This window comes from Pterocles gutturalis, unplaced genomic scaffold, assembly GCF_000699245.1.
Source record: "Pterocles gutturalis isolate BGI_N339 unplaced genomic scaffold, ASM69924v1 scaffold816, whole genome shotgun sequence".
NCBI classification, from domain to species: domain Eukaryota; kingdom Metazoa; phylum Chordata; class Aves; order Pterocliformes; family Pteroclidae; genus Pterocles; species Pterocles gutturalis.
This window is the reverse complement of record NW_010102619.1, coordinates 11,901-34,650: the sequence shown is the minus strand read 5'-3', so window position 1 is coordinate 34,650 and position 22,750 is coordinate 11,901. Positions and strand designations below refer to the sequence as shown.

The following is a 22,750-nucleotide window of genomic DNA, read 5'->3' as shown; positions in this document are numbered from 1 at the left end:
CAGCCCAAGCTTCCCTAATTAGAAGCTGGCTTGGTTGCTGAAGTGGTGCCCAAAGTCCGGGGCTCGCAGGACCCAGCGGTTGTGTCCGTTCAGCAAGTTAGGGCCTGGGGAAGATCTCACATGGCCAGGGGTAAACCTGGTCTGAAGAGAGCGGAGAGGAGAGCTCCTTGGTGCGGGCTGTGTGCCTGAGCGCTTCTGAGTGTGCCCAACAGAGGGCAAAGCTACTGCATTAGCTGTTCGGCTTCAGTCGTGGCGTGCTTTGGAGACCCGCTGTGAAACAACGTTGTTTTCTAGTTTAGAAGACTGTCAAGGTTTTAAACTAACCCTTTTATGCCAAGGGCTGAACTCTTTGACTGTAGGGTCTTGTGGAAGCCAAAGTGATTTGATGGCAAGGGTTTTGGTCTGGGGAGGGAGACTTAGCAATTCCATCACTGGTTGAAGCAGTGGGTGTTTTTGGCCCTGGGTTTGTTAATTACTTGCCCACAAGATCTTTGCAGCTATAAAGAGTTAAGAAATTAAGTCATACTGGCTGGAAGAGCAAGTTAGGAATTTGCAGAGTATATTCTGTGATATTGTTGCCTGTGAGCCCATCACCGGGCATCCTGACTTTGAGGAAGAGTTGTGAAGAAGAGAGTTTCAGCAGTGCTTTGCCATCTTTGAAGAGCTTCATTTTGACCATACTTGGCTCTTTTTTTGGCTATGTAGCTGGCCGCAACTCTGGGATCACTGTTGGCTCTCTGATCATTTCACTTGTTAATTTTGAAAAATAAATGATGAATAGAGTCTTACAGAAAGCCTCCCTTAAGAATGCTCTGTATGAGCTGAAGTGTTGGGGGGATTCCAGCTTGTGTCAGAACCGCCCAGGCAAGTATCTAACTGCCCACGGTCATTGGCAAGCAGCTCCCTGGGGCTGCTGCTGGCCTTTTGGTTTTGGTTAGTAGTGTCAGCGTTCTTGGTGGCCCTTGTCTTATGGATACACACATCTAGGGAGGACTTACTGTCGCTGGGAGACTGTTATACTGTACTAGGAAAATGCTACCAAGACGACTGCAGTTGTTCTGGCAAAACTGCATATCGTATTGTTGCGGTAGCCTGCTTTTCTTCCACCCCTACCTCTTGACAGTCAAAGTGAAGCATGGTATCAGAAATGTGGCTTTGCCGCTGTAGGGTGTGTTGTGCTGGATGCGGACCTGGGAGGCAGACCCGAGTGGAGGACTGTGATGTCCAGTTCTGCTGGTGGGAAACCGTAAGTGTTGTGCTCCTCTGTAAGTGGTACCAGGGAATTTGGCAGAAGGAGAAAATGAACCCTTGTGAAAACTATCTTCTGACTTCTTTTAATTTCTCATTAACCTTTACTTCTGAATTATCTGATTTGGGTCAAATTAACAAACAGTGGTTACTTCCTCAGGGGTCAACACCCTGGCTCCTTCTCCTTGTGAGGTCAGAATGGCATTGGTTTTGTACAGGGTTGAGCAGGACGAAGGAGTGAGAGGCAGAATCCATACTGTGGAGTCCCACTGTGTTGTGTACTGAGGATTTGATCAGGGTCTGTAGACTGCTTTTTCTTTTAAAATTCAATTAGAAGATGCAGGAAGACATGCAGTATCCTAAAGGAGGGGGGTGCACTTTCAGTAGAGCAACCTTTTGCAGTTTGTAGCCTCTAATGCTATCTCAGTATCTAAGTGTTAGGGCTAAGTGTAAACTTTGAAAATAAAGTACAGGTACTGCCTGCTTGGATAGGCAGAGTCTGTAAAAGTCTTACAAGATTCTTTCCCTTGTTTGTTTTGGTAAGGCTGTAGGGCTTTAAAAGTTAGCATGGTAAACTGTGTTCTGTGCACAGTCCCAGGTGCTCTAATATCGTGACAGTGAGGCCTCACCACCTTGTACCACGTTGCATGGCTCTGGGCTTAAGAGGTGCACTTGAAGGTCTAGCAACCCTGGAGAGGCGTACGAGTGAAGAAACACAAGCTTTCTCAGTCTGACAGGATGACAGCTGAGGTATAATTTGCAGGATAACCTTGCATGCTCGTTGTGCTTCAAAAACTTGGACAGCCCAGGTTCTTGGACTGGGCAAAGGACATCCTCTGGGAGGTACTTTGAGTCCTACACAGAGAACTTCCCATCTTCCAGCTGTGTAACAGGGAGGCGAGAGGCTGGTGCTTACCACTTGGATACACCACTTGCTTGGGTGGTGGCTTTGGCTGGGCATTTCTGTTTTGTCAATTGAAACAGCCTTGCTATGTTTTCAGACCTGTGTTGTTGCATGTTCTGATTAAACATACAGGTTGGTTGCTTCAGTAAACCAAGTCAACTTTTCTTTTTGAAATACCCATGTCATGGACTAATGGTTTTCAGCCTAGGGGCTGGAAATTCCCAGAGGTCTACGAAATCTTTCTAAAAAGCCTCTGAGAAGCAAAAGGAAAGAGAAAGTGTTGGTAGACAGCTTGAATTTTCTGACTAATAAACATTTTTTTTAGGATGAGGGGCTTGCAAATAGCCACCACTGTAGAGTAAAAGACCTGGTTTATATATGTATATATATGTATGTGTGTGTGTGTGTTCAAGGCCAAAATTAACCTTATTTAATGACATGCAAAAATAAATAGAAAGTTTTTGGAAAAACCTTGTCTCCCAGAGCTCATTGGCCATTAACACTGAAAGCCTTGGCTCTGTGAGTAGATTAGCATGGATGAAGTTCTGTGCTTACAGATCAAATTGCTGGACTGGGACCTGCTTAGGAAATTCAAAAGTAAAAGGTTCCTGTGGCATTGCTCATAGGTCTTACTATATATGCAGTTGGGCATAGCAAGTTATATAACTTCTCATTTATCTGAAGTGAATAATAGGAATATGCTGGAGCTGTACCATGCAGCCAAGTTAATGCCAGAGTTGGAAGGCTTCCTTGCTGCTTAGTAGTTGTTTTTACTCTTGAACCCTAACACTGACCCATAGCTTAGCTCTTGGGGTTCTGCATGTTTAATTTGTAAAGCTCTTCGTTAAACTAAACGAAGAAAAAAGATTTCTCGGTGTGGTAGCTCATGGGCATCCCTTACCCTATAGACAGCTGGTGCTGTTTAACAAGTGAGGCAGACAGCGCACGGAGCCCAATGTGTGCGCAACCTCGTGGACGCTTCTGGCTGCTTGTGCTCCAGATGGCACTTCCAAATATATGTAACTTCATGAACTGAGTAGTAAATCAACTCTTAATTGATTGCAAGCTTTAAATGGGGTAAGATTGAAACTGTACAGACAAGGATTTCAAAGCTGAGCAGCTTTGGAATTATTTGCCTCGACTTCACAGGGGAAAATCCATCAAGAAAGCGTGGGACGTAAAAGAGCGCTCTTGTTTGCGTTTGCCCTCTTTGATTTAAAGATGTAACTTGCTCCTTTAAATTTCCCTTGGGCTGGGAGCCAAACTGTGCTCCCTTGAAGACGATCACAAAGCGAACTTCATTGGAAATGGGATTGGGCTCCCAGCATGGAAAATAGCAATTCAAAAGAACTCTTTTTGGAGATTTATGAGGGTATGAAAAGAGGGAGTTACAATGAGTTGTGTAGCTGTGTAGAAATGGTAATTACAGTGATCTCTGCATTATTCAGAGGTAACTACATTTCTCCACTGTCATTTGGGGTGCAGTCATCCTTCTTGCGAGAATAGGGTCCCAAAATTTTCCTTGGGGCATCCTTAGCATTTTTTTCCTATCTAGTACTTACCAGTGACAGAAGGATGCTAAGGGAAAGGCACAGAGAGAGTGCTGGCCCTACTGGGAGTAAAGTGGTGTGTGTGCAGTTATGCAGTGAGTTGGTTTGAGTGGAGGAGGCATTCCCGTCTCCCCTCTAGCTGTTCACTTGTGCTGCTATTCACCCGTTGATTTTGTTGTTGGGGGCTGTTCTGTGAACTAGGTCACAGAAAGGATCCAAGACAAAAGCACGGCAAGGAGGAGAAAAGAGATTTTTTGTTTTGTTTTGTTTTCCAGTGGTGCTGTTTGCGCACCGAGAATTGTGTTGACACAACCGAGAGTGGTGAACCGTGGTGTGGAGGTGGAAGCTACTTACACTGGGTTTCTTGTCAATGCCAAAATACAGTGCAGCTGTACCCTCGGGCTGAAGGAGCTTTCCCTCGCACAGGGCCAGAAGGTCTGCAAACAGACCATGCCTTCAGTGGCATCCTGTGAGATGTAATGATCTTTTGTGAAGCCATTTCAATGGGCTAAATTGGGCTCTCAATTCAACACTTGTCTGTGGAGGGATGAGGCCCCAAATGATGGGGCTGCTTCTTCATGCAGCTTAGTTGTCCTTGCCCAGAGGACAGTGGTTTAGTACTGGAGGTGTTTAAAGACTGTGCTTGGTTTGGATATGGTTGTGCTATGTAGGATACGTGTACAGCTTGTCTTCTCTAGCTTAGGCTCTAGTGGTGGGTGCTGCTGGGGTGGTGGCTAATCCAGGCTTGATTTCTGTCTATGCCATTGAAAGAGCTCCAACCCAGAGAGGTAGTTTAGCATGTTATTTGTCTTTTGGTCCCTTTCCTACCTCTTCCCCAATAGTTCCAGAAGCTTTTCTGGGGTAAGGCTGGTCCCCTTTCTGCTGTAAAATAAACCAGGAGGTAGATAAGCTGCTTGGTTTGGGTATGAGGAGCACGTGTTTGGACTGTTCTCCTCCCTCGGGTTTCTTCATCGTGTCCTGCTCAGACTGGCAGTGGTGTCTAGCTAGCAGCCCAGGCTATTCTTTGTTGGCCAAACTTAGGAAGCCTGGATGAAGATCAGCCTCAGCTGGGCACCAAAGTTAGTGATCATCTGCTTTTTCCAGTTTTAGTTGGGCAGAAGTATTTTATTCCCAGCAGCCCTGTAACTGCCTTGGCAGGAGGATCTGCTTAGCCACCAGTGTATCCTGCAGCTGGGGCCAAGAGGTGGTGCAGAGTCCCCAAGTTCATCGTATAGCTTTTGACAACAATCCAGGGGGCTTAATGTTTTTTGGGGCCCTTCTTGTTGACTTTTCACAGAGCTGTGTCAAAACTGTTGCTCTTATTTACACAGAAAACAGAAGCTGGCATGATCCAGCCTGTCCTGGTGTTCGTGTGTTGGTCTTCCCATGAGTCTGCTTTCTGTGCCCAGCACTGCCTTGCTTCGCCCACCATCAGATGGGCACCACTTGCTCCTGATTCCTGTCTAGGCAGCCTGTGTATTTCCACAGCAGCCTCTACCTGCTGAAATATTCTCCAGCACCTCCAGGGAAGCGTGGCCCTGTGCTGCTGGCAATGGGAGAGGGCAGATGAGGGACTCTGCTCCTGTCTCGGTTCTGATTCTTCTGTCTGGGAGTTGGGGGGAAAAAAAAAAATCTGTTATGTGGTTAGAGGAAAGGGCTGGGAGTTGTTACTTTCCCAGAAGCCTAGGAAAAATGCATAACCCTTACTGATGTGTGCCGGCAGCTCTCCTTGCTTTTCCTATTCGTGCAATGTGGTGGTATGTATTTGTGAAGATAGTGGTTGTTCTCAAAGGGGCTCCAGTAACATTGTGAACAGTCAGTGGTTTAAGCTTATAATACTTTTTCTCACCTTTTCTACAACTGAGGGTGTTTCTGGTTTGTAATGCCTAATGATTGTAAGGTCCTGCGTAGCCATCTCCTCTATTGGTATCCTAGCGCTTTTTGAAGCTAGGGGGGTGGTGGCAGCCTCACCCCCATTTACTGGAGGAGGACAGACACAGAAGAAGGACTTTTCCAAGGTTGCCTGTCAGGACAGAGGCAAAAAACAGGTTTAATGAGTCCCAGCCTATTGTTGGAGCTATAAGCTAGAGACTGTGTGCAAGTCTAGGGAGTTAACAGATGTTAACGTCGTGTCCCAGGCTGCGGGATTTTTATTCCTGCTACAGTAATGAAGCCGTTTTCCAAACTGTGCCATGCCTTGGCTTTATGTCTTGCTGTGTTTAAATTCATCCTTGTTCCTCCCTTCCCAAGCCAGGCCTCGTGTTCCCATTCTCATGTGTCCTTCCTAGATTCTCTGCTGCCATTAAGGAGTTTTCTTGAGGCACGATATGCCCATAGAAGCCTGGGAGTTCATGTACACAAAAGGTTCCCCCTGTCTTCTCCTTTCCAAGAGCCTTGGCAAGCCCAAGTGTTGTGCAAATACCTGCAGCTCCTGATGCAGTGGGAACGCTGCCCTACGTTGTTGCAGATTGCATCGCCAGCCAAGGAACCCCGTGGGGGAAGAGTCTTCATTCTTTGGCGTGGCTTGTGTGTGATAGAGCTTTCTGCTCCCTTACGAGCTTTTCTGGAGGTGTTAGTGGAGCAATCTTATGGCTGGAAAGAATAGCTGGCCAAGTACAAAGCCCAGCTTCTGCTGTTGTCCCTCTCTGTTTGGGGAGGGAGAGGATGGAAGGCAGTGGTTGACTGTTTTATTGCTAACAGCTTTGAAAGCTGCTTTGAGCAGAAAATAGCAGAGAGTGCTAATTTAATTTTAAAGTCATCTTTTGCCGGCTCTGAAAGTATGGCATGGCTGTGCCCTCTGTTCCACCAGTGTTGGCAGGAGGCATGGGAGAGTGCTTCTTCGTGCCAAACGCTGGCCTGTGCCAAAGTACCTCTGTCCATAGCTGCACCCCCTCTGTCTGCCCCTCTTCACCACTTCCATGCGCTTCCCAAACCAGTGACTAACTCCCTTTCTGTTTCTCTTTTCACCTGACGCAGGATGTGGATTTGGAAAGCGGGTTGGTGTCTACCCTTCTTCCCTACAGGGTTCAGGGTTTTTGACATGTAACTGTTGGGAATTGTTCTGATGTCGCCCTGCTTCTGTTCCAAAAAAACATGAGCCTCTTCTGCCCTTTATGGGTGGGACTTATACTGCCATTTGGAACAAAAGCTTGTTGTAAGAAGTATTGGCCCATATAAGCTAGGTGTGATCGCTAATCAACTCTCCCCAGTGTTATTAGTATGTGTATATATAGATATGATTCTTAATAAAATTCAAATCTTCAAGGCCCAAATTAGCTTCTGGAGGCGAAGGTTACAAAGAAAGGGAGGTGCTTGTGGTGCCATTGATTGAATAGCTTGTAAAATGGGCACACCTTGCAGTTGTGAAAACAAAGCAGGTTCAGACATGGTGGTCTGTTCCTTTCCTGCATTTCTCCTAGGAAAGTCACCCTCGGCCCCCCCGCCCCTTTCCCCTGTATATAGGCTATGATGCTGCCATTCTGAATCTGGGGGTATTTGGGCTGTGCATTACACAAGTGAAGAGATGGGGATGTGGAAGTCAAGCCCAGTGCAGTTTCTGGGAGTGGATTTCTGTATCTAGGCTTCTGAGCCTTCTCCAAGTCACTGTCTTTTCCACACTTACGCTGTTTCTTCTGGATTTTTAGGTGAATGGGCTAGACTTTGCAAAACAGAGGTATGTTATCAGCTTATTTAAAACTCTACAAATGCATGTATTTCTCTGGACTGGAAAGAGATATTGGCCAGGATGAGATTGCAAATTGGGCACAGTATGGTGGGTGGTGACAGGTGGCTGGGATGAGGGAATTGCCACAGTAGGAATGCTATGTTGCTTTGCTTAGAGTTCACTTCCATGCCTGTTCGTCTTTCCTTAGGTCGATCATGAGGAGCTGAGCACCCTCCCTTCCTTCCCCTCTGATTGAATTCCTTGTAAATGAAGCTCACTCATTCCCTGGGGACCAGACCTCACTGATGACTGGGAAGCAAAGAGTACCCAGAAAAGCACTTTCACCACGGACTCCACCTCAGGAGCGCCAGGAACTCCTCTTTTAAGTAAAAACTGTGCCCCGTCCGTGCAGACCCGATGTCTGCTGCAATGGATACAGAATCGACATATTCGGGATACTCCCACTACTCAGGTCACTCCAAAAAAGCCCACAGACAAGGGTAAGGAAATGTTTATTTTTAATTACTTACTGATCTAAGCTAGGGCATGTCCTGTGGGGGGAAAAAAAATTTAAGTCAGGATGAAATCAGTGAGGCCACAAGTCTGGGGGAGATAAATGTGGAGAGTCCTCCTGAGGAGCCCCGTGAGGACACTGGAAGCGATCGTGGTGCTAGTTTAATGATATTCAGCGCCCGTTGGATGCATACTGAGGTCATGTATGGCCAGAAAGATTGTGAAAGTCCCAGCAGAAGGAAAAGATCACTTAACTCTGCTCTTAAAGTACGAGGGATGAGTAGAAGATCTGTGGAAAAGACTTCTTAAACTGATAATTGTCAATTGTTTTCTCTTCTGATGCTGTTTCTTTGTTGTGTAACAGTAAGGCTTCCTATCTGTCCTCCTGGCTACTCTGTTGCTGGTGTGTTGGGTTTTCTTAATAGAATTTGAGTGGTGCTTGAGTCCACAAGGTCTTTATCAGCATTGATTGGATTAGAAGTCAGGCTTTTCTGAACTTGAATAGCAAGTCATCTCTGGTGTGGTAGTTCAGCAGCCTCAAAAACCATCTTGCTCTAAAACTTCTGATTACTTGGAAACACTATCCTTTCTCCCCGCCCCCTAATCTTTTCGCATTAGTTTCACATGTGAAATGTGTGCCACTTACAGTCTTTGCAACTCAGAACTGAGCTGGTCCAAAATAACTTTGCATTTCAGAAGCAATTATCCTGTGTGGCTGGAAAAAGAATTCTTCCATGAAATGAAGCCTTCTTGCTTGCAGTCCGGTTATTGAGTAAAACATCTTGTTTGCCTTTTCTCTTTTCTGTAATGCCCCCACTCCCCAGTATGGATTGCCCTTTGAAGCTTAGAATGCCATATGGAAAAGGTGCCTTCAGAGTTCCCAAAACAACATGCCAAATCCTAGAGCTTCTTACTGTGAACAGGACAAATTCTCATCCCATGAAACCTTTGGGTTTTGGTAATTCAAAGAGAGATGCAATGGAGAGAGAGCAGAGCTGGGACATTGGATGCTCCTGAGCTTTAAGCTGGTCACTGAGCACAGTGAGGGTCTCCAGTGCAAAGGCTGCTTTCCTGTCCAGGGAGGAAAATATTGCTGAGCAGATTGCTGGGGCTTAACTCATCTTGAGACATTCTCAGATGAGAAACCACGAGGTCTACAAGGGTACTCTGGAAGTAAGCACTATCCTGATATCCTTGACGTTCGTACTGCCTTTGTAAGATGTTAACTGGGGATTATTCACCAGTGGAAATAAACTTTACCAATTGTCCTGCAGTCCTAAGGTCCTAGCTGACAAGACCCTACTTTGCAGGAACTAAAGCCATCTTGATCAATTTTAACTGTACATCTCCCTGTGAGAGACTGTATTGCAGGTGGAGAGCTGTGTAGACGAGCTAATCCCAAATAGAGTTACCAGTTGTTGGGAGAACACAAGCTTCCCTTTCAAGTGCAGCACTGACAGAAGCTGTGTTAAGAGAAGATGAGATGGTGGGGACGTACCCCTGTCCCTTTGTTCCCCTCTCTAACCACCGGGAGGGCAGACTGTCCCAGCCACCAGGCTGTAGGCTGCTCTGGGCAAGGTCCCTTTCTACCTCTTCCAAAGCTTGTTTTGTCACAGATTGAGTCAATATTGATCAAGAGATCAGCAAGCATGACTACAACCTAGTGCTTAGGGTATCTGCGGCAGGAAGGGGTGTAGCAGGTTCCAGGCCCTGCTCCAGAAACTATCTGGTAATGTTATTCTCCTCTTGCTCTATTTGGAAAAGGAGCCGGGACAGGCACAAATCACCACGAAGCAAAGATGGCAGTCGGTCTGAGAAGTCCGTCACTATCCAGACACCTCCTGCAGAGCCGCTGCTTGGGAATGATGCCTCTCGGACAGAAGAGGGCCAGGTAAGGAGGGAGTGAAAGCAAACCTTGAGTGGGGTTTCTGGAACAGAGTGTATGACTTACCAGCACACCAGTAGAAAAAAAAGTGTTGCTCACATGCTGTTAGTAAAGAATCACAACTTATGGACACTCTTTATTCATGCATAAAGCCAATGTCTCAAGTCAGTTTTGCCTTTTTCTGAGAGCATTATTTTTGTCAGTACCAGTGCTGATGTGACTGTTCCTGGGGCACTAATTTGCCTCTGTCTCCAGAGCATCATCTGCCAAGCTCTATAGAAACATCTTTTTTTCTGTCATCTCACTGTGCGTTATTCAGGTCCTTTCACCTGTATGTGCACTTTTGTTTTAAGCAGGATTTGCTCTCAGTAACTGTGTAAAGCACATTAGGACCATTTTTTTTAGGCAAGAAATATAAAACATGTGAAATAGCTGGGAAGGAGGGTGAACTCAGTGAAAGCTGGTATATTAACACTGGGTTACATAAAGAATGGAATAATGCTAGCTTTAGGTTGCACCTAGGATGGATTTGATACTCTCTCAGCTCTAGCAGTTGATGTGAATGTGCATATTCATTTTCAAAGAATGGCTGATGCTTCAAGACGTAGAACACGGGATGTTTTGGTTGGATTTGTGCTGTGTTAATCCTTGGCTGTGGGGCTCCACCTCTGCCCTTTAAAAAAACCAAAAACGATTGATGCCCAGTTTCCACCCAAATTGTGTATGATAGTACTTGTAATAGTATTCATGTAGCTACAGGTGGGCTCACTTCGTGTACTGCTGTTTGGTATTCTGTAATCAGACGATTGTCTTCATGAGTCCCAGGTATTACTTCGAATAGATCTAAAGGTGCTGGTGAATTCTTAAGACCTTGTTTTCATGTAGACCTCCTCAATGTGACTTAAAATCAAACCAAAATAAGTTGATCTTTGAGCAAGACTTTTCTCATAGGGAGCAGGGTGCCCTGAGTTGGGTCTAAAAACTTTGTACCGCTGGAGATGTAGACTCATTTTTCCATATAACTGCATGATTTTTTGCTTGTGGTGCTTAAAATGGGAAGAGCTATTATAAGGGGTAGATTGGTACTAGGGTTGCCTGTTGTCTTATGTGCTGTAGCCTTAAGCTGCTGTGGTGTTTCTGTCCCTTCTCTCTTCTGCCCATTTTCTCAGTCCATCAAATGGAAGAAACTATGCAGAGCTCTTTCATGCATAAACATAAAATAGTTGAAATGCTTATATTGCTTTACTGGAGACGCTGGCAAAGAGGAAAATGTGATAGGATTATGCTGCCTTTCAGGACATGCTGCAATGCAGATATCTCTTCTGGGGCCTCTGTTTTGGTGAGAAGTGACTCAAAAAACTCTCATATTAGTTCAAGATGCTGACTGTTTGTGGCTGGTCTGTCTCAGAACCCCACTGCTCTAGGCATGGGAGGTATTCATGTTTTGGAGTGCATTAGAAGTTAAATCCCTGGAGTTGTTAAAAGTAGTCACGCTGTCTCCGTCTACTCCTTTCACAAAGATTCTTGAAGACTCTTTCCTCTAACTCTTTTAAAGAAGTGAATAAAAGTTTAAAATTATGCCTGTTTCTTTAAAACAAACTGCTTTGATCACCACGTCTAGCTGCAAAAGCCTGGAGGAAGGTGTAAATCCTATTAGTGACACAGGCCACCAGAAGATAGGCTCAGGAGGGTAGGGGGAAGAGCAAAACTTGTGCTTCTGAGTGAGCATTTCAGCTAACAAGGTTTCAAATGCCAAGCAACAAAACACATGCATTGCCACTCTTTGGTGTGTATGTGTGGGAAGCATCAGCAGTCTTCATGTGCATGAGTCACTCCAGCAGCAGCTGTGAGTCAAATCCATACACATCAGTGTAACCCTTTGGCCGTGCCAGCACCAGGGAGGAGCAATTGGAGGAATCGTGGGATGTGGGAACTAGTTTGCAAAAGTCCTCTGATATTAGCTAGGGAAAAAAGGAGACTTTCAGAAAATGTAATGTAATCTGAAGCTTGACTATATGGCAGTTGTATTTCAGGTAAGATTCTTTGTGGCTGTGTGGCTTCTGACAATGTCCTGGACTCTAATACCAAAGCTATTTGGTATTCTAGGATCCTCTAAATTTAAAGGCCCATACCCAAAAATTTCCTCTTTGACCACTTAGTATTTGTTGGTTTAACTAACCTTGTTAGAATATCTCAGCTATTGAGGGCAGTGCTACTGTAGAGGAGAACAAAAGAAAACAAAGTGGAGGAATTTGCTGGAAGTGCGGCTGTTTTTGTTACAGATGGAAAAATAATGTGTGAGCATGTTTTTGATTGTGTAACAACAACTGGCTTGAAAGACTGAAATTAAAGTTTCCCTTCCAGGTGCTTCTGTGGTGCACTTGCACCACAGAATTTGTAGGCTGGGAGAGTGCTAGTCCTTGCCCTGCACATGGGAACTGATGATTACTGCAGTTTCCAAGAGTTATGTGATATTACTCACTAAGTGTGCTGGAAGAGGAATCTCTGGGATACAGTGAATGGCACAGCAAGTTGAGCTACCTGATGTACAGTTACAGGTTTTTAACACCTAACGTTTATAATCACTGATTTGGACAAGTTGCTGTTGTTTCCAAACCTTTGTTAATTTTCAGAGTCGATTATTCAATATATTGAAGATGTTGCTTTTGCTATTTTTTTTTTTTGCTGGGACTTAAGTCTGTTGTAGCAATCTCTTTCCAGGCAAGAAAAACATAAGACCTGGAAGGAATAAACTGATTGTTTCAATATTATTTTTGTTTCTTTCTTCCTCCCTCAGGATGACAACTGGGGTGAGACCACAACAGCAATCACAGGCACCTCTGAGCACAGCATTTCCCAGGAGGACATTGCTCGGATCAGTAAGGATCTGGAGGACAGCGTTGGTTTGGACTGCAAACGTTACTTGGGCTTAACAGTGGCAGCTGTTCTTGGACTCCTTGTCTTCCTCACCCCCATCGCCTTCATTCTGTTACCCCAGATCCTGTGGCGGGATGATCTGGAGCCGTGTGGTACTGCCTGTGAGGGTCTGTTCATCTCTGTGGCGTTTAAACTCCTCATTCTTCTGATTGGGACCTGGGCTCTGTTTTTCCGGCAGCCCAAGGCAGATATACCAAGGGTGTTTGTGTTTCGGGTCCTTCTGTTGGTCCTCATATTCCTGTTTGTGTTTTCCTACTGGCTCTTTTACGGCGTTCGCATCTTGGACTCAAAGGACACCAACTACCAAGGAATAGTGCAGTACGCGGTGTCTCTGGTGGATGCTCTGCTCTTCATTCACTACCTGGCCATCGTGCTGCTGGAGCTGCGGCAGCTGCAGCCCATGTTCACTGTCAAGGTGGTTCGGTCAACGGACGGAGAGTCGCGATACTACAGCTTGGGGCACTTGAGGTAGGTACAAGCCCTTGAAGTCCAGCACGATGGATAAGCGTGGCTGTGCTGTAACACGGAGGATCAGCTGCTTTTGTGTGTGTGATAACGACAGTTTCTGAATCCTCCCTCAGAGGAGTCCAAGAATCTCTCCAAAGTTACCAAACTGAACCTCTGCGAGCATGGGAAGGGTTGTCCCTGCTTCGGAGGAGTCAGGCTGGTTGTTAGGCTAAGCCTGATGAGATCTTTAAGATCCTTCTCTGCTCTTCTTGCTCTGGCTTCTTACTGGAGGAGCAGCTGTGGCTGGGGCTGGCTTGTGCTCTTTGGCTGTAGGGTCCAGGCACCACTTTGAGAGCAGCCGTTTGGGCCATGCGTAGCAGAGCATCGCTCCTCGGAGCCTCCTGACAGCAGGCCAGCCCATGTGGCAGGGGCTGCAGGAAGAAGTAATTAGCCCTCTGTGAGAAAGTGTGCAGCAGCCTAACGTGCTGCTGAAATCATCTGTTCATCCTCATTGCCCTGTGCAGCCAAGAGTAATGCGAGGAACACGAATAAACATCCCTGGGGTCAGGCTGAGCGCTGTCACTTGGATGCTGTGTGTGCCTTCTGCAGCCAGTTGAAGTTCTTGCGTTCAGGTGTTTGTGCTCTGAAGTCTGTTACTGTGACAAGCACGGGCTGCCTTGAGGGGCTTAGTCAGAAAGCTATGCCCTGGGATCTGAAGGCTGCTTTCAGTGACTGGGGACAACTTATTTGTTCCTAAGATCAGTGGTTTTCCACAGTTTTGTGTTGGCTTGAGGGAAATAGCATTTACTCCTTCTGAAGCAGTTGCCTTGACGCACCCAAAAACCTCTCAGCAGTCTGGGCATTTAGGAATAATATTTTTAATGAATACTGGGGCACGTGTAGGTGATTTTTTTAGCAGTGCTATGCTGATCCTGGTTTGGTTCTGTAGCATGATGCTCTTTTTGCCATGGGTATGGATCAGTTTGCTGGGTCAGAGGTACCTGTGAGTGTTCGGGAGCTGTGCAATATCCGTAGGTATGACACATGCATGCCCGCTTCAGCCTTCCTGCTAGGATTAGTGCTTCTCTCAGCAAAGGTACAACAAAGGACGCTTGTCTCAGTCTCCTTAGTTCTTGTGTCCTGCGAAGCTCTCTAGAAACTCTTAGTTCCTGTGCCCTGTGAAGCTAGCATCTGAGCTGTAAAGATGATTCCCCAGACTGTATGTGCACTTAAACATCTGTTCTGCTTATCCTGTCCAGACCCCTATGGCATGCGTATCTATTGCAGATGGAGGGATTAGTGTCTGCTGGTTTAAGTGGATGGAGGAACAGTCTTCTGCAGCCATTAGCTTAGCAATGGAATTGCTTTGAAGCAGATTTAGTGGTTGAAGCTCAAGTCTGGGAGTTGACTCCTTGATGCTGTTTCTGGCTTAAGGGAAGAACTCAAGGTCTTTTGAATGAAATGGGTCTGGACTCTGCTGTATTTTCCTTCTCTGTAAAATGTCAATGGGAGCCCCTCTTCTGTAACGGAAGTGCTCCCATTGGCTTAATGAAAGATCACCTTCAGGTTTAAAAAAAAAATGAACTAATCTCTGCTGGTTTTCTTGTGAAACCATTTTTTTTCCTTGATTTAAAAATTCCTCTGTGGTAAGTGACAGATCCAGTATAGCCTTTGAGTCTAGGGAGGTGGAGAAATGGCTGCTGAAGAGTTCCCCTGTGCCACAGCTTTGTGCCTTGGCGTGTGCCAGGGCAGTTCTCTCAAGTGAGTTCTGTACAGAAAGTTCAGTATGTGTATGTATATACCTATACATACACACACAGCGTGCAGGTTTGGTTTGAGAGAGTTTGCTGGTTGCTTGGTGGGAGGTTGTGGGTTTGTCTTCAGAGGGATTAAGATTCTACTCCTGCCAAAGTCTGTATGCCTGGCTTTAACCATGTAAGTAATCTTGCCATCAGAGGCAAAGAATTTGCTTGAGAATCAAGACCTACATATTTAATAGCACATGTGTTAGAAACAGTGTTCTCTCCAATTCTCTTTGCAGCAAGGTTTTGAAATGTCTTGAGTGGTGCAAGGGCAGTAAAGAGTTGCAAAACCCAGGAAAAAACCCAAGATGTATGAAAAATTAATAACTTCTCATTTGTTGGCAAGCTGATTGCAATTTTGTTTGGCATATTGAATCCAAACCTTGCAGCATGTACAGTGTCTTGTATTACAGAACAGTCTGGTCAAGTGTGTCTAGTAATGGTCAACTAGTGTTGAGTTTTCCTTACTCACTGACAGATGAGTGTAACATGTGTTGACACACGTTTTTAAGCCTGTGTTGTCTTTCCATCCTTGCTAATGTAAAGATGGCACTGTGTAGGTCTGCTCAGTGGCCAAGTGTTTCCCAGCTATGGGAGAGTTCATTCTCTCTCCCTCTCTCTCTTCCTTGTGCTGTAAGCATCAGGGAGAGTTATTTGTGTGTCAGTGGTAAGAGCTGCTGGTCTTGATATGGAGTGTTGTCCTCAACATGATAAACACCGTAAGAAGTGAATTAAGTTGGTATCAGCTTCAACTTCTACGGGCTTAGGGTTGCAAGATTTTTTTTTTATGCAAAACATTAGGAATTTGATAACTTAAACATTGCAGCATCATTGTGTAAAGTCTCCATAAAGGTTTTTATATGATTGTTGGTGAAATGTCAGCTGGGATGACAGGGCGCTGCCCTCTGCCTCTGGTTGCTTCTCCGGCTGAGGCACCGGGCTGGAACGGGACATCTGTTGATTGAAAAATCAAGGACAGTTTGGATTATTCAGGAAGACTGGAGAAGCAGCCTTGTGGGTGTGCTGGAGAGGTGGTTGTAGCTATGATGGAGTATGCATATGCTACTTGTTGCTGCCTTTGGGGTCTTTCTGTGTGCCACCATGCATGCTTGCCTCACCCCAGTACTTTTAAAGGGGTCTTAGGTAGGTTGTAGGCTGCTGCCTGGAAGGAGGAAGCATGCTTTAACAGTTATAGCAAACTGACTGCCTCCTGAAATCAAAACCTTGCTGTCTCAGTCCAGCCTCTTGTCCTCTTCATGCTCTCAAGTATTTTAAAAGGTTTGCTCATTGGCTGTCTTCCTCAGCAGTTCAGTGTGCTCCAGAGAAGCTGGTGGGGAAAAGGCTCTTGAGGCATCTTACCTCGTTCAGTGTTGCTTCTTGGAGAAGCTCTGGATTTTCCCCAGGAAAATTGTTGATATCAACCTTTTTAATCCAAAGTAGAAGCTTTCAAATTCCAGGACTTTTCTGATGAGGGCGAGGGAGCTGCTATGCAAGTATGAGGCTTTCTGGGGGGAGAAGAGAACAATACCTCAGCTGCCTTTCTGGAAAACCATGTTTTTGCCAGGCAGGGTACAGACAGGATTTTCCACCATCCCTGGCTCCAAACAGAGCAAAGAAGCTGAAAGTGCTGAGTTAGGTATTCCACTCCACCCCTGAGGGCCCTAGGTCCAGGAGGGTAAACATATTTGTGAGTAGTTCCCCAAATTCTTATTATAATCAACCTATTAATAGGCTGGCTTGGTCCCACCCCCAGCACTTTGGCTGTAACTTTTCTTCTGGGAGACTCGACTGCCAAAATGAACGTTCCCTTTGGCATCGATTCAGGAGCTTGGGGAGGAGGTAAAAATTAAATTGGAGTCCCAGTGAATGTGGTGCCAAGTCTCAGCTCACTGACTGCTCTGCTGCCCCTGGTAGGAAGGGTTGCCATGCAGGGGGAATGCTTTATGTCAGTATGTATGGGTAAGTAGAGTAGATGCAGGAAAGGTCAAGCCTAGGAAAATGCGGGAGAGGTTGGGTGGGGATGCTGGCGAGACTTTTGAAAGCAACAACAAAGGGAAAAAAAGGCAGGGGAGAGTGACACTCAATAGCCTTTCTGTTGAAAGGCTGATAGTTTTATGAGCTGAGGCTTTAGTTTGTCCCTGCAGCTTTAGTTTGTCCCTGCGGATAGGGATGCTGTTGGCACCTGTCATCCACAGCTCAGTTCCTTCTGGATGTCTCAGAAACTATGTAAGAAGGATGTTGCTGCAGAAAGCCCTCCTTTTATGTAGTTAGGGTGTTAAATGTGTTCCCTTCCTCTCCAGTGTGTACTTTCTCCCCACCCTGGAGTTTTGCTAGTCTAGACAGCTCAGGAAAATTAATGGCTTCAAACACATGGTAATTACTGATGGTACTCATAGGCTCTGGTATAGTCTTGGTTTTCTGAGGTTAGAAATGCCTGAGAGTGGGTCTTTCTCCTCCCTTTTGCTCATCCCTGCAGTAGGGATATGAGGAGCAGGGCAATGATAGTTTGTCATGTGTCGGGCTATATGAAGTACTGAGAGCCTCAGTCTGCTTTTCTATCCTTCTTGTCCTGGGCTTGCCTATGAACCAGCTGTCTGGGAACCTAGTAGGGAGGCCTCTGTATGCCTTTGGAATTAGGGTACAGCTTTTGCAGACGGTGGTGAGGTGGTTGATGTTCTCTGTCCATCTAATCAAGGGAAGCTTAGTACTCAGAAATATCAGCTCTGTATGGAAAAAGTCTGTTAGAACATTTCCTGTACCCAGGTTACCCGTCTGCATTTGGGTGGATGTTTGTTGAACTGTGGTTTAAAAATCCAGTAAGGGAGCAGCTGCTTCCTCAAAACAGGTACCTGTCTCTGAAGAGCCTGTACCTTCCCTGCAGGAACTATCAATATCTTGTTGAGAAATCTCGTGCCTTGTACATGCTCACAAAACAAAGTAGATACATATGTGTTTTGTGGAAGGGGAAAACATTCAGCCTGTCTCCCAGCTGAGCTGGAGGCAGCAGAGTGTCTGTTTCTGGGTGCTTGAGCCCTTACCTTCAGTACAAATCAGAGCTGGAACAGAACTGCACATTGGAAGCTGATGCCACGTTTGACCCAGCTGCTTTGGGTTGGCAGACCCATATCTACTGAACGTGTTGCTTGTAAAACTGATCTTTAGGCTGTCAGTATTTACTGATCTAATCTGATGAGCACTCTCTTGTCTGTGTCCCTTGGTGCCACGTTCCCTAGTGCAGGAGTGCGTAGAGGGCTGAGGAGTGGGAAGAAGCTTCTTTGTACTTCAGCCTGCATTTGTAAACCTTGCACATCTGATCTTGCAACAGGGAGGTGTTGCTCAAATATGCCTCCCCTTATCAAGGGTGAAATTTGTCTAATTAAGAATACCTGGTCAACATTTGAACTCTGCAGAGCAATCTTGCCTGGAGCTGTGTCAGCACTTGTCTCTAGCTTGTGCTGCCCTAAAATCTCCCTGCCCCCCAAAAGGAAAGTCTCTGTGGCATGTAGACACTGTTGCTTCTAGTGTGGTGAAATGTATCAGCTTAACCACGGGTTTGGAAGCTGGATCCCGTGATTGAGACAAGAGCTGCTGAAATTGTGCTGCTTTCTGGTGAAGGAACTTCACAATGTGTGTCTAATTGCATTGGTCATTCATAGTGTGACTAATCCCATACACCTGTGGGCTATTTCTGTTCCCAGTTGGGTCACCAGAAGTGGGACTGCAGAACAAGCATTGGTGTACACTGGTGCAATGCTGTACCTGCCCAGATAAATCCTGCTGGAGGCACTTTGGGCTTGTGTGTCCCTTCCTTCTACCTTGCATGGTTTGCTTGGTCTGTGTTCCCAGGCACTAGAGGAATTACTTTGACCCTCCTTTATCTTTGAGGTTTCTTCAAGCATCACCATCCTCCATAGTTATAAACACTATGATGAAAGGGATGGAGCTAATGGGTTTTTACCTTGTGTGGCAGCAAAACATCTTAGTAACTGTCTTGCTGCCTTGATTACAGGAGCTTCCTAGAACAGCACGTTCCATAGACTAGTGATTTTGCAGAGCAGCTCTGTTGCCAGAGCCTGCACCTGTGTGAAATTAGCCTTACTCCTGAATGCATTTTGTGTGTCCTGAAATCTGTACAAGGCACCTCGAGGTGCATGTGTGACTGTCCTATGGCATCCGCCCCCTTGCCCAACACCAAACCTGGTGAGCACCAGTATTAAACAGGCTCTTCTCCCAAGAAGTTCTGGGATAGCTGGCTAAATGGGTGTTAATTGCATCTGCAAGTGTGAAGCCCCTGAAAAAGCTGAGCTATCTGCTCCAGGGCAGCTTCTTTAGCACTAACTGAGAGGTGTCAGACTTGTGACCTCCAAGCCAGTGTCTTTCCAGCAGCATTTCACATAACTGGGTGTTTACAACCACCTTTTTGCAACTCATCATCTCTGTAACTGGGCTGTTTCTCCGTGCTCTTGTTCCTGAGCTTGCAGAACTCTGTCCACAGTTGCATGGCATGAGGAGTTGAGCATTAGCACCCTTCAAACACTTCTGGAAGGAAGGTCTAACTTCAGGCTGAACTAATAATGACAATGGGAAAAGACTTCCAACCACCTTCTTAGTCTTTCTTAGTCGCAGGCCATACCTTCCCCCCTCCTGCCTGTGTCTGCTGCCCAGTTCACCTGATTGCTCTTGCTGTGAGGGTATGAGTGGAATTGCAGAAGGGAATTTACCATTAGCCTCTGAAAAAATGTGTGCTGTTGCCTGCTGGGCAGGGAGCAGTCTCCTTTGATGCTCCAGATGAGTTATGGCAATGGTGCCTTGTTCTGTTTTACAAGGGTCTGTTTAATGGTGCATGGGGAGTGTTGTCAGCAAAGGCCAGCTAGGACATCTTACTTGGGTCAGAGCAACACCTCACTAAGAGGATGTTTGTTTGTGAAGGTAGTGAACAGCAGACTCCAGGAGTGCCAGATGCTTCTCATTAGAGGGGAGGGGAAAGTCTAGGATGGGCTGTCAGGATCTGACTGAATACACAACTCATCTGTGAGTTTCTGATGTGGTAAAGCCTGTCTCCAAAGGCTGGGAGGGCTCTGCTTTTCTGAAAGGGGCATGTTTTCCTAGCCTTTTGCCTTTCTGCATGTGCTCTTCTTGATCTTTGATCACCCCCACTGTCTCCTGTGCACCCACCACCTCCACTTTTCACTGGGAGGAGGGTGGAGTTGAGTGTACTGGAGCACAGTCCAGGTACCAGTCATACTGTGCTTCTGCAAATGCACCAGGCAGCAATGGCAAGTGGTACAGGGGGTTTGTTATACCCTGGAGCAGTCTCACATTTTTTGAATACTTAATCCTTTAAAAGTTTACAAGCCTACTTGTAACTGAAGGGCCCACTGTCAATTATTAATCCCCCTGGCTAGTATGGTGTTACTTGCTCCCTGACAGGGAGCTGTTAGGCTTTGTCCTTCTGAAAGAGATGGTGTGGAGGAAATGCCATTGGGTTCATCTGCAGGGATTTCCCTTGTTGGTTTGTCTTTCAAAATCAACACTGCCCAGAAGCAGAAGAACAGCATGTGCTTCAGCCTACCCTGTACTTAAGGGGTTTGTCATGTAATTTATTTTCCCCTGCTGTTGGTGCCCTCCAGATCGCCTGTGTGTACCACCCACGGCGACAGATGGTCTTCTTAAGCTGCTGAACAAATTCTGTGGCCCTGAAGATACTTTTATCTTCAAATGCCATGAAAAAAATCCACCCCGTCAACCTTTGACATCTGTTTCTTGTGGTAAATGATCAAATACAAATATTCTGCAAAGGAGTGAGCTGTGTGCCCTTTGGGGGTGAGGAGGCTCACTTTTTGTTAAAAGTGCAAGAAATTGTGAATTTACAGTTCTGGTACGAAGTAATATGTCCAAGAAATCTGGAAGCTAATTCCTGACCCTATGCTGAAGGAATAAGGAAGATTTAATAGGGAGCTGGGTGGTAATAATTTTTTTTCTTTTTGGCACAAAACTCAGGGCAATATTTTCGCTTATAACTTGATTCTCCCTCCAGCACTCACTCCCCTTAAATGAGCCTTTGTGCTTAGATTCCCCTTGTGCAGTTTAGGTCAAGTGGGGACCCCATCTGACAGTTTGGGGATAGCTATTCCCTGGCTGACAGCAAGACAGGCTCCTGCCACAGCAGTAAGGACTTAGCTCTGGTTTGGGGGCTGACAACTCTAGCTTGTGCTCCTGAAGTCCTGGCAGAAAGTTGTCTGCATCCTTGTTGGGGCTGGATTTTTGAGGCTCAGGTCGGAACCACGGACCATGTCCCTGTGTCCCCAGTGCTGCTTGTATGGCCGCTGGGTGCTGGCTTTAAAATGAGGCAACTCTTGATTGTTCAAAGCTTGCTGGGGTGGAGCTGGGTGGGGAATGCCCTGTGGCAGAGGGATGCTGGGCTGTAGTTTGAGAGATGATATTCCTTTGTGTGCAAGGGTCTGCTAGTGGGTAGCATGGATGCTGCCCTTCAGGCCTGTTTGCGTAGGCTTGAAGGGAAATAATGCTCCAAGGTGTTGTGTGAGAAATCCTAGAAGAAGGTGAGGCTGCTGTATTGACTCAAATGGCAATTCTGTCAAAGTCAGGCTGCATTAATCCTGTCCCCTGCTGGGGGTCAAGTAAGACGTGGTCCTCTTTCCCGAGAGAGCACCTTACCAGGCTGCCGTTTGAACAAGAGCTGAACGATGCTGTTTCATGGCAGCAGCATCTGAATGTGAAGTCCTATCACAGCACTGAAGTTTTGCTGGCAGTAGAAGCTTTGAACACTTTCTTTCTGTTGTTTCTTTAGAATTAAAGTTGGATTTCTTAGCTTTCACTTAAAAAAAAGCAACCAACTGTGCCTCCCCCCTAAAACCAAACAGGAAAAAAAAAAACAAACCACCCCACCCTTAGCTACTCCATGACTGTTAATGTAGCTTGAAGAATTCTTTGAAGACTCTGGCCTTATTTGATACATAGTCAGGCTTTAAATTATCTTTTGAAAATGTAGACTCTTATAAACTTCTTGCCATACTTGCCAGTTTCTGCATTTTTTTTTCTTCTGAGGCTCAGACTAATCAGAGACATAGCATACGTGTACGTTGGGAAGAGAAATGCATCAGTCACAGATTATGCTGCTCCCAGGGACTGGAAGTGGTAATCCAGGTTACCGTGTGTGCCGGCTGCTTCAGGATTCCCCAGCGCTGGAGCAAGGCACAAGCTCAAGTTGGAGGCTAGTGGGTGCCCTGTAGTTCAGGGCTTGAAGGAATCTGGTATTTCATCCTTTACGTGTCTCCAATAAGTGCTGGTTTCACTCTTGCATGCAGGGTAAGCTCTTGGTCTTGCTCCCAACTCCTGTATTCAGAAGGTAAAGCACACCTTGGTGTTGTCCTGTCCCGTCCCATCCCCCCCCAATTTGTTTCAAACTCCTTAAATCCTAAATTAACCTCAAGTGTGTAGAAAATTTTGAATGAGATTAAGCTTCCCTCATAAATACACAGTACACCCTTCAATTACATAAATGTTTGATCATAGTTTCACATCACTTCTTAAACTCATGCTGCTACAAAAAAACATCCTGTCAACTGTCTGATCCTTCCTCACCCCTCCCAAAGAAATCTTGTCTGGTTGCACAGGGATCTGAATGGTGGAACTGCTAGTCTATATCTCTATTATTTATGTAGCTTTATAGTTTGTGTGTATATATTTTTTCCTGGATTATTTAGCCCAGCTCAATTTCTGCAGTCTTTTTAACTACTTAAGGATTAAAAAGGCTCGTGGTGGCAGAAGAAAAGTGTGATG

At 45.8% G+C, this 22,750-nt stretch overlaps 1 protein-coding gene across 1 annotated transcript in view; it reads left to right on the top strand.

The window, feature by feature from the left end:
• Positions 1-7,572: 7,572 nt before the first annotated feature.
• Positions 7,573-22,750, top strand: part of LOC104471105 (vang-like protein 1) — a gene marked incomplete at its 3' end in the record, with an annotated part of 24,239 nt that continues 9,061 nt past the window's right edge. Inside the window, exons 1-3 of the mRNA XM_010086334.1 lie at positions 7,573-7,866; positions 9,644-9,770; positions 12,562-13,169. Coding sequence (XP_010084636.1) covers positions 7,784-7,866; positions 9,644-9,770; positions 12,562-13,169 — 818 coding nt within the window. The remainder of the gene's footprint in view (positions 7,867-9,643; positions 9,771-12,561; positions 13,170-22,750) is intronic.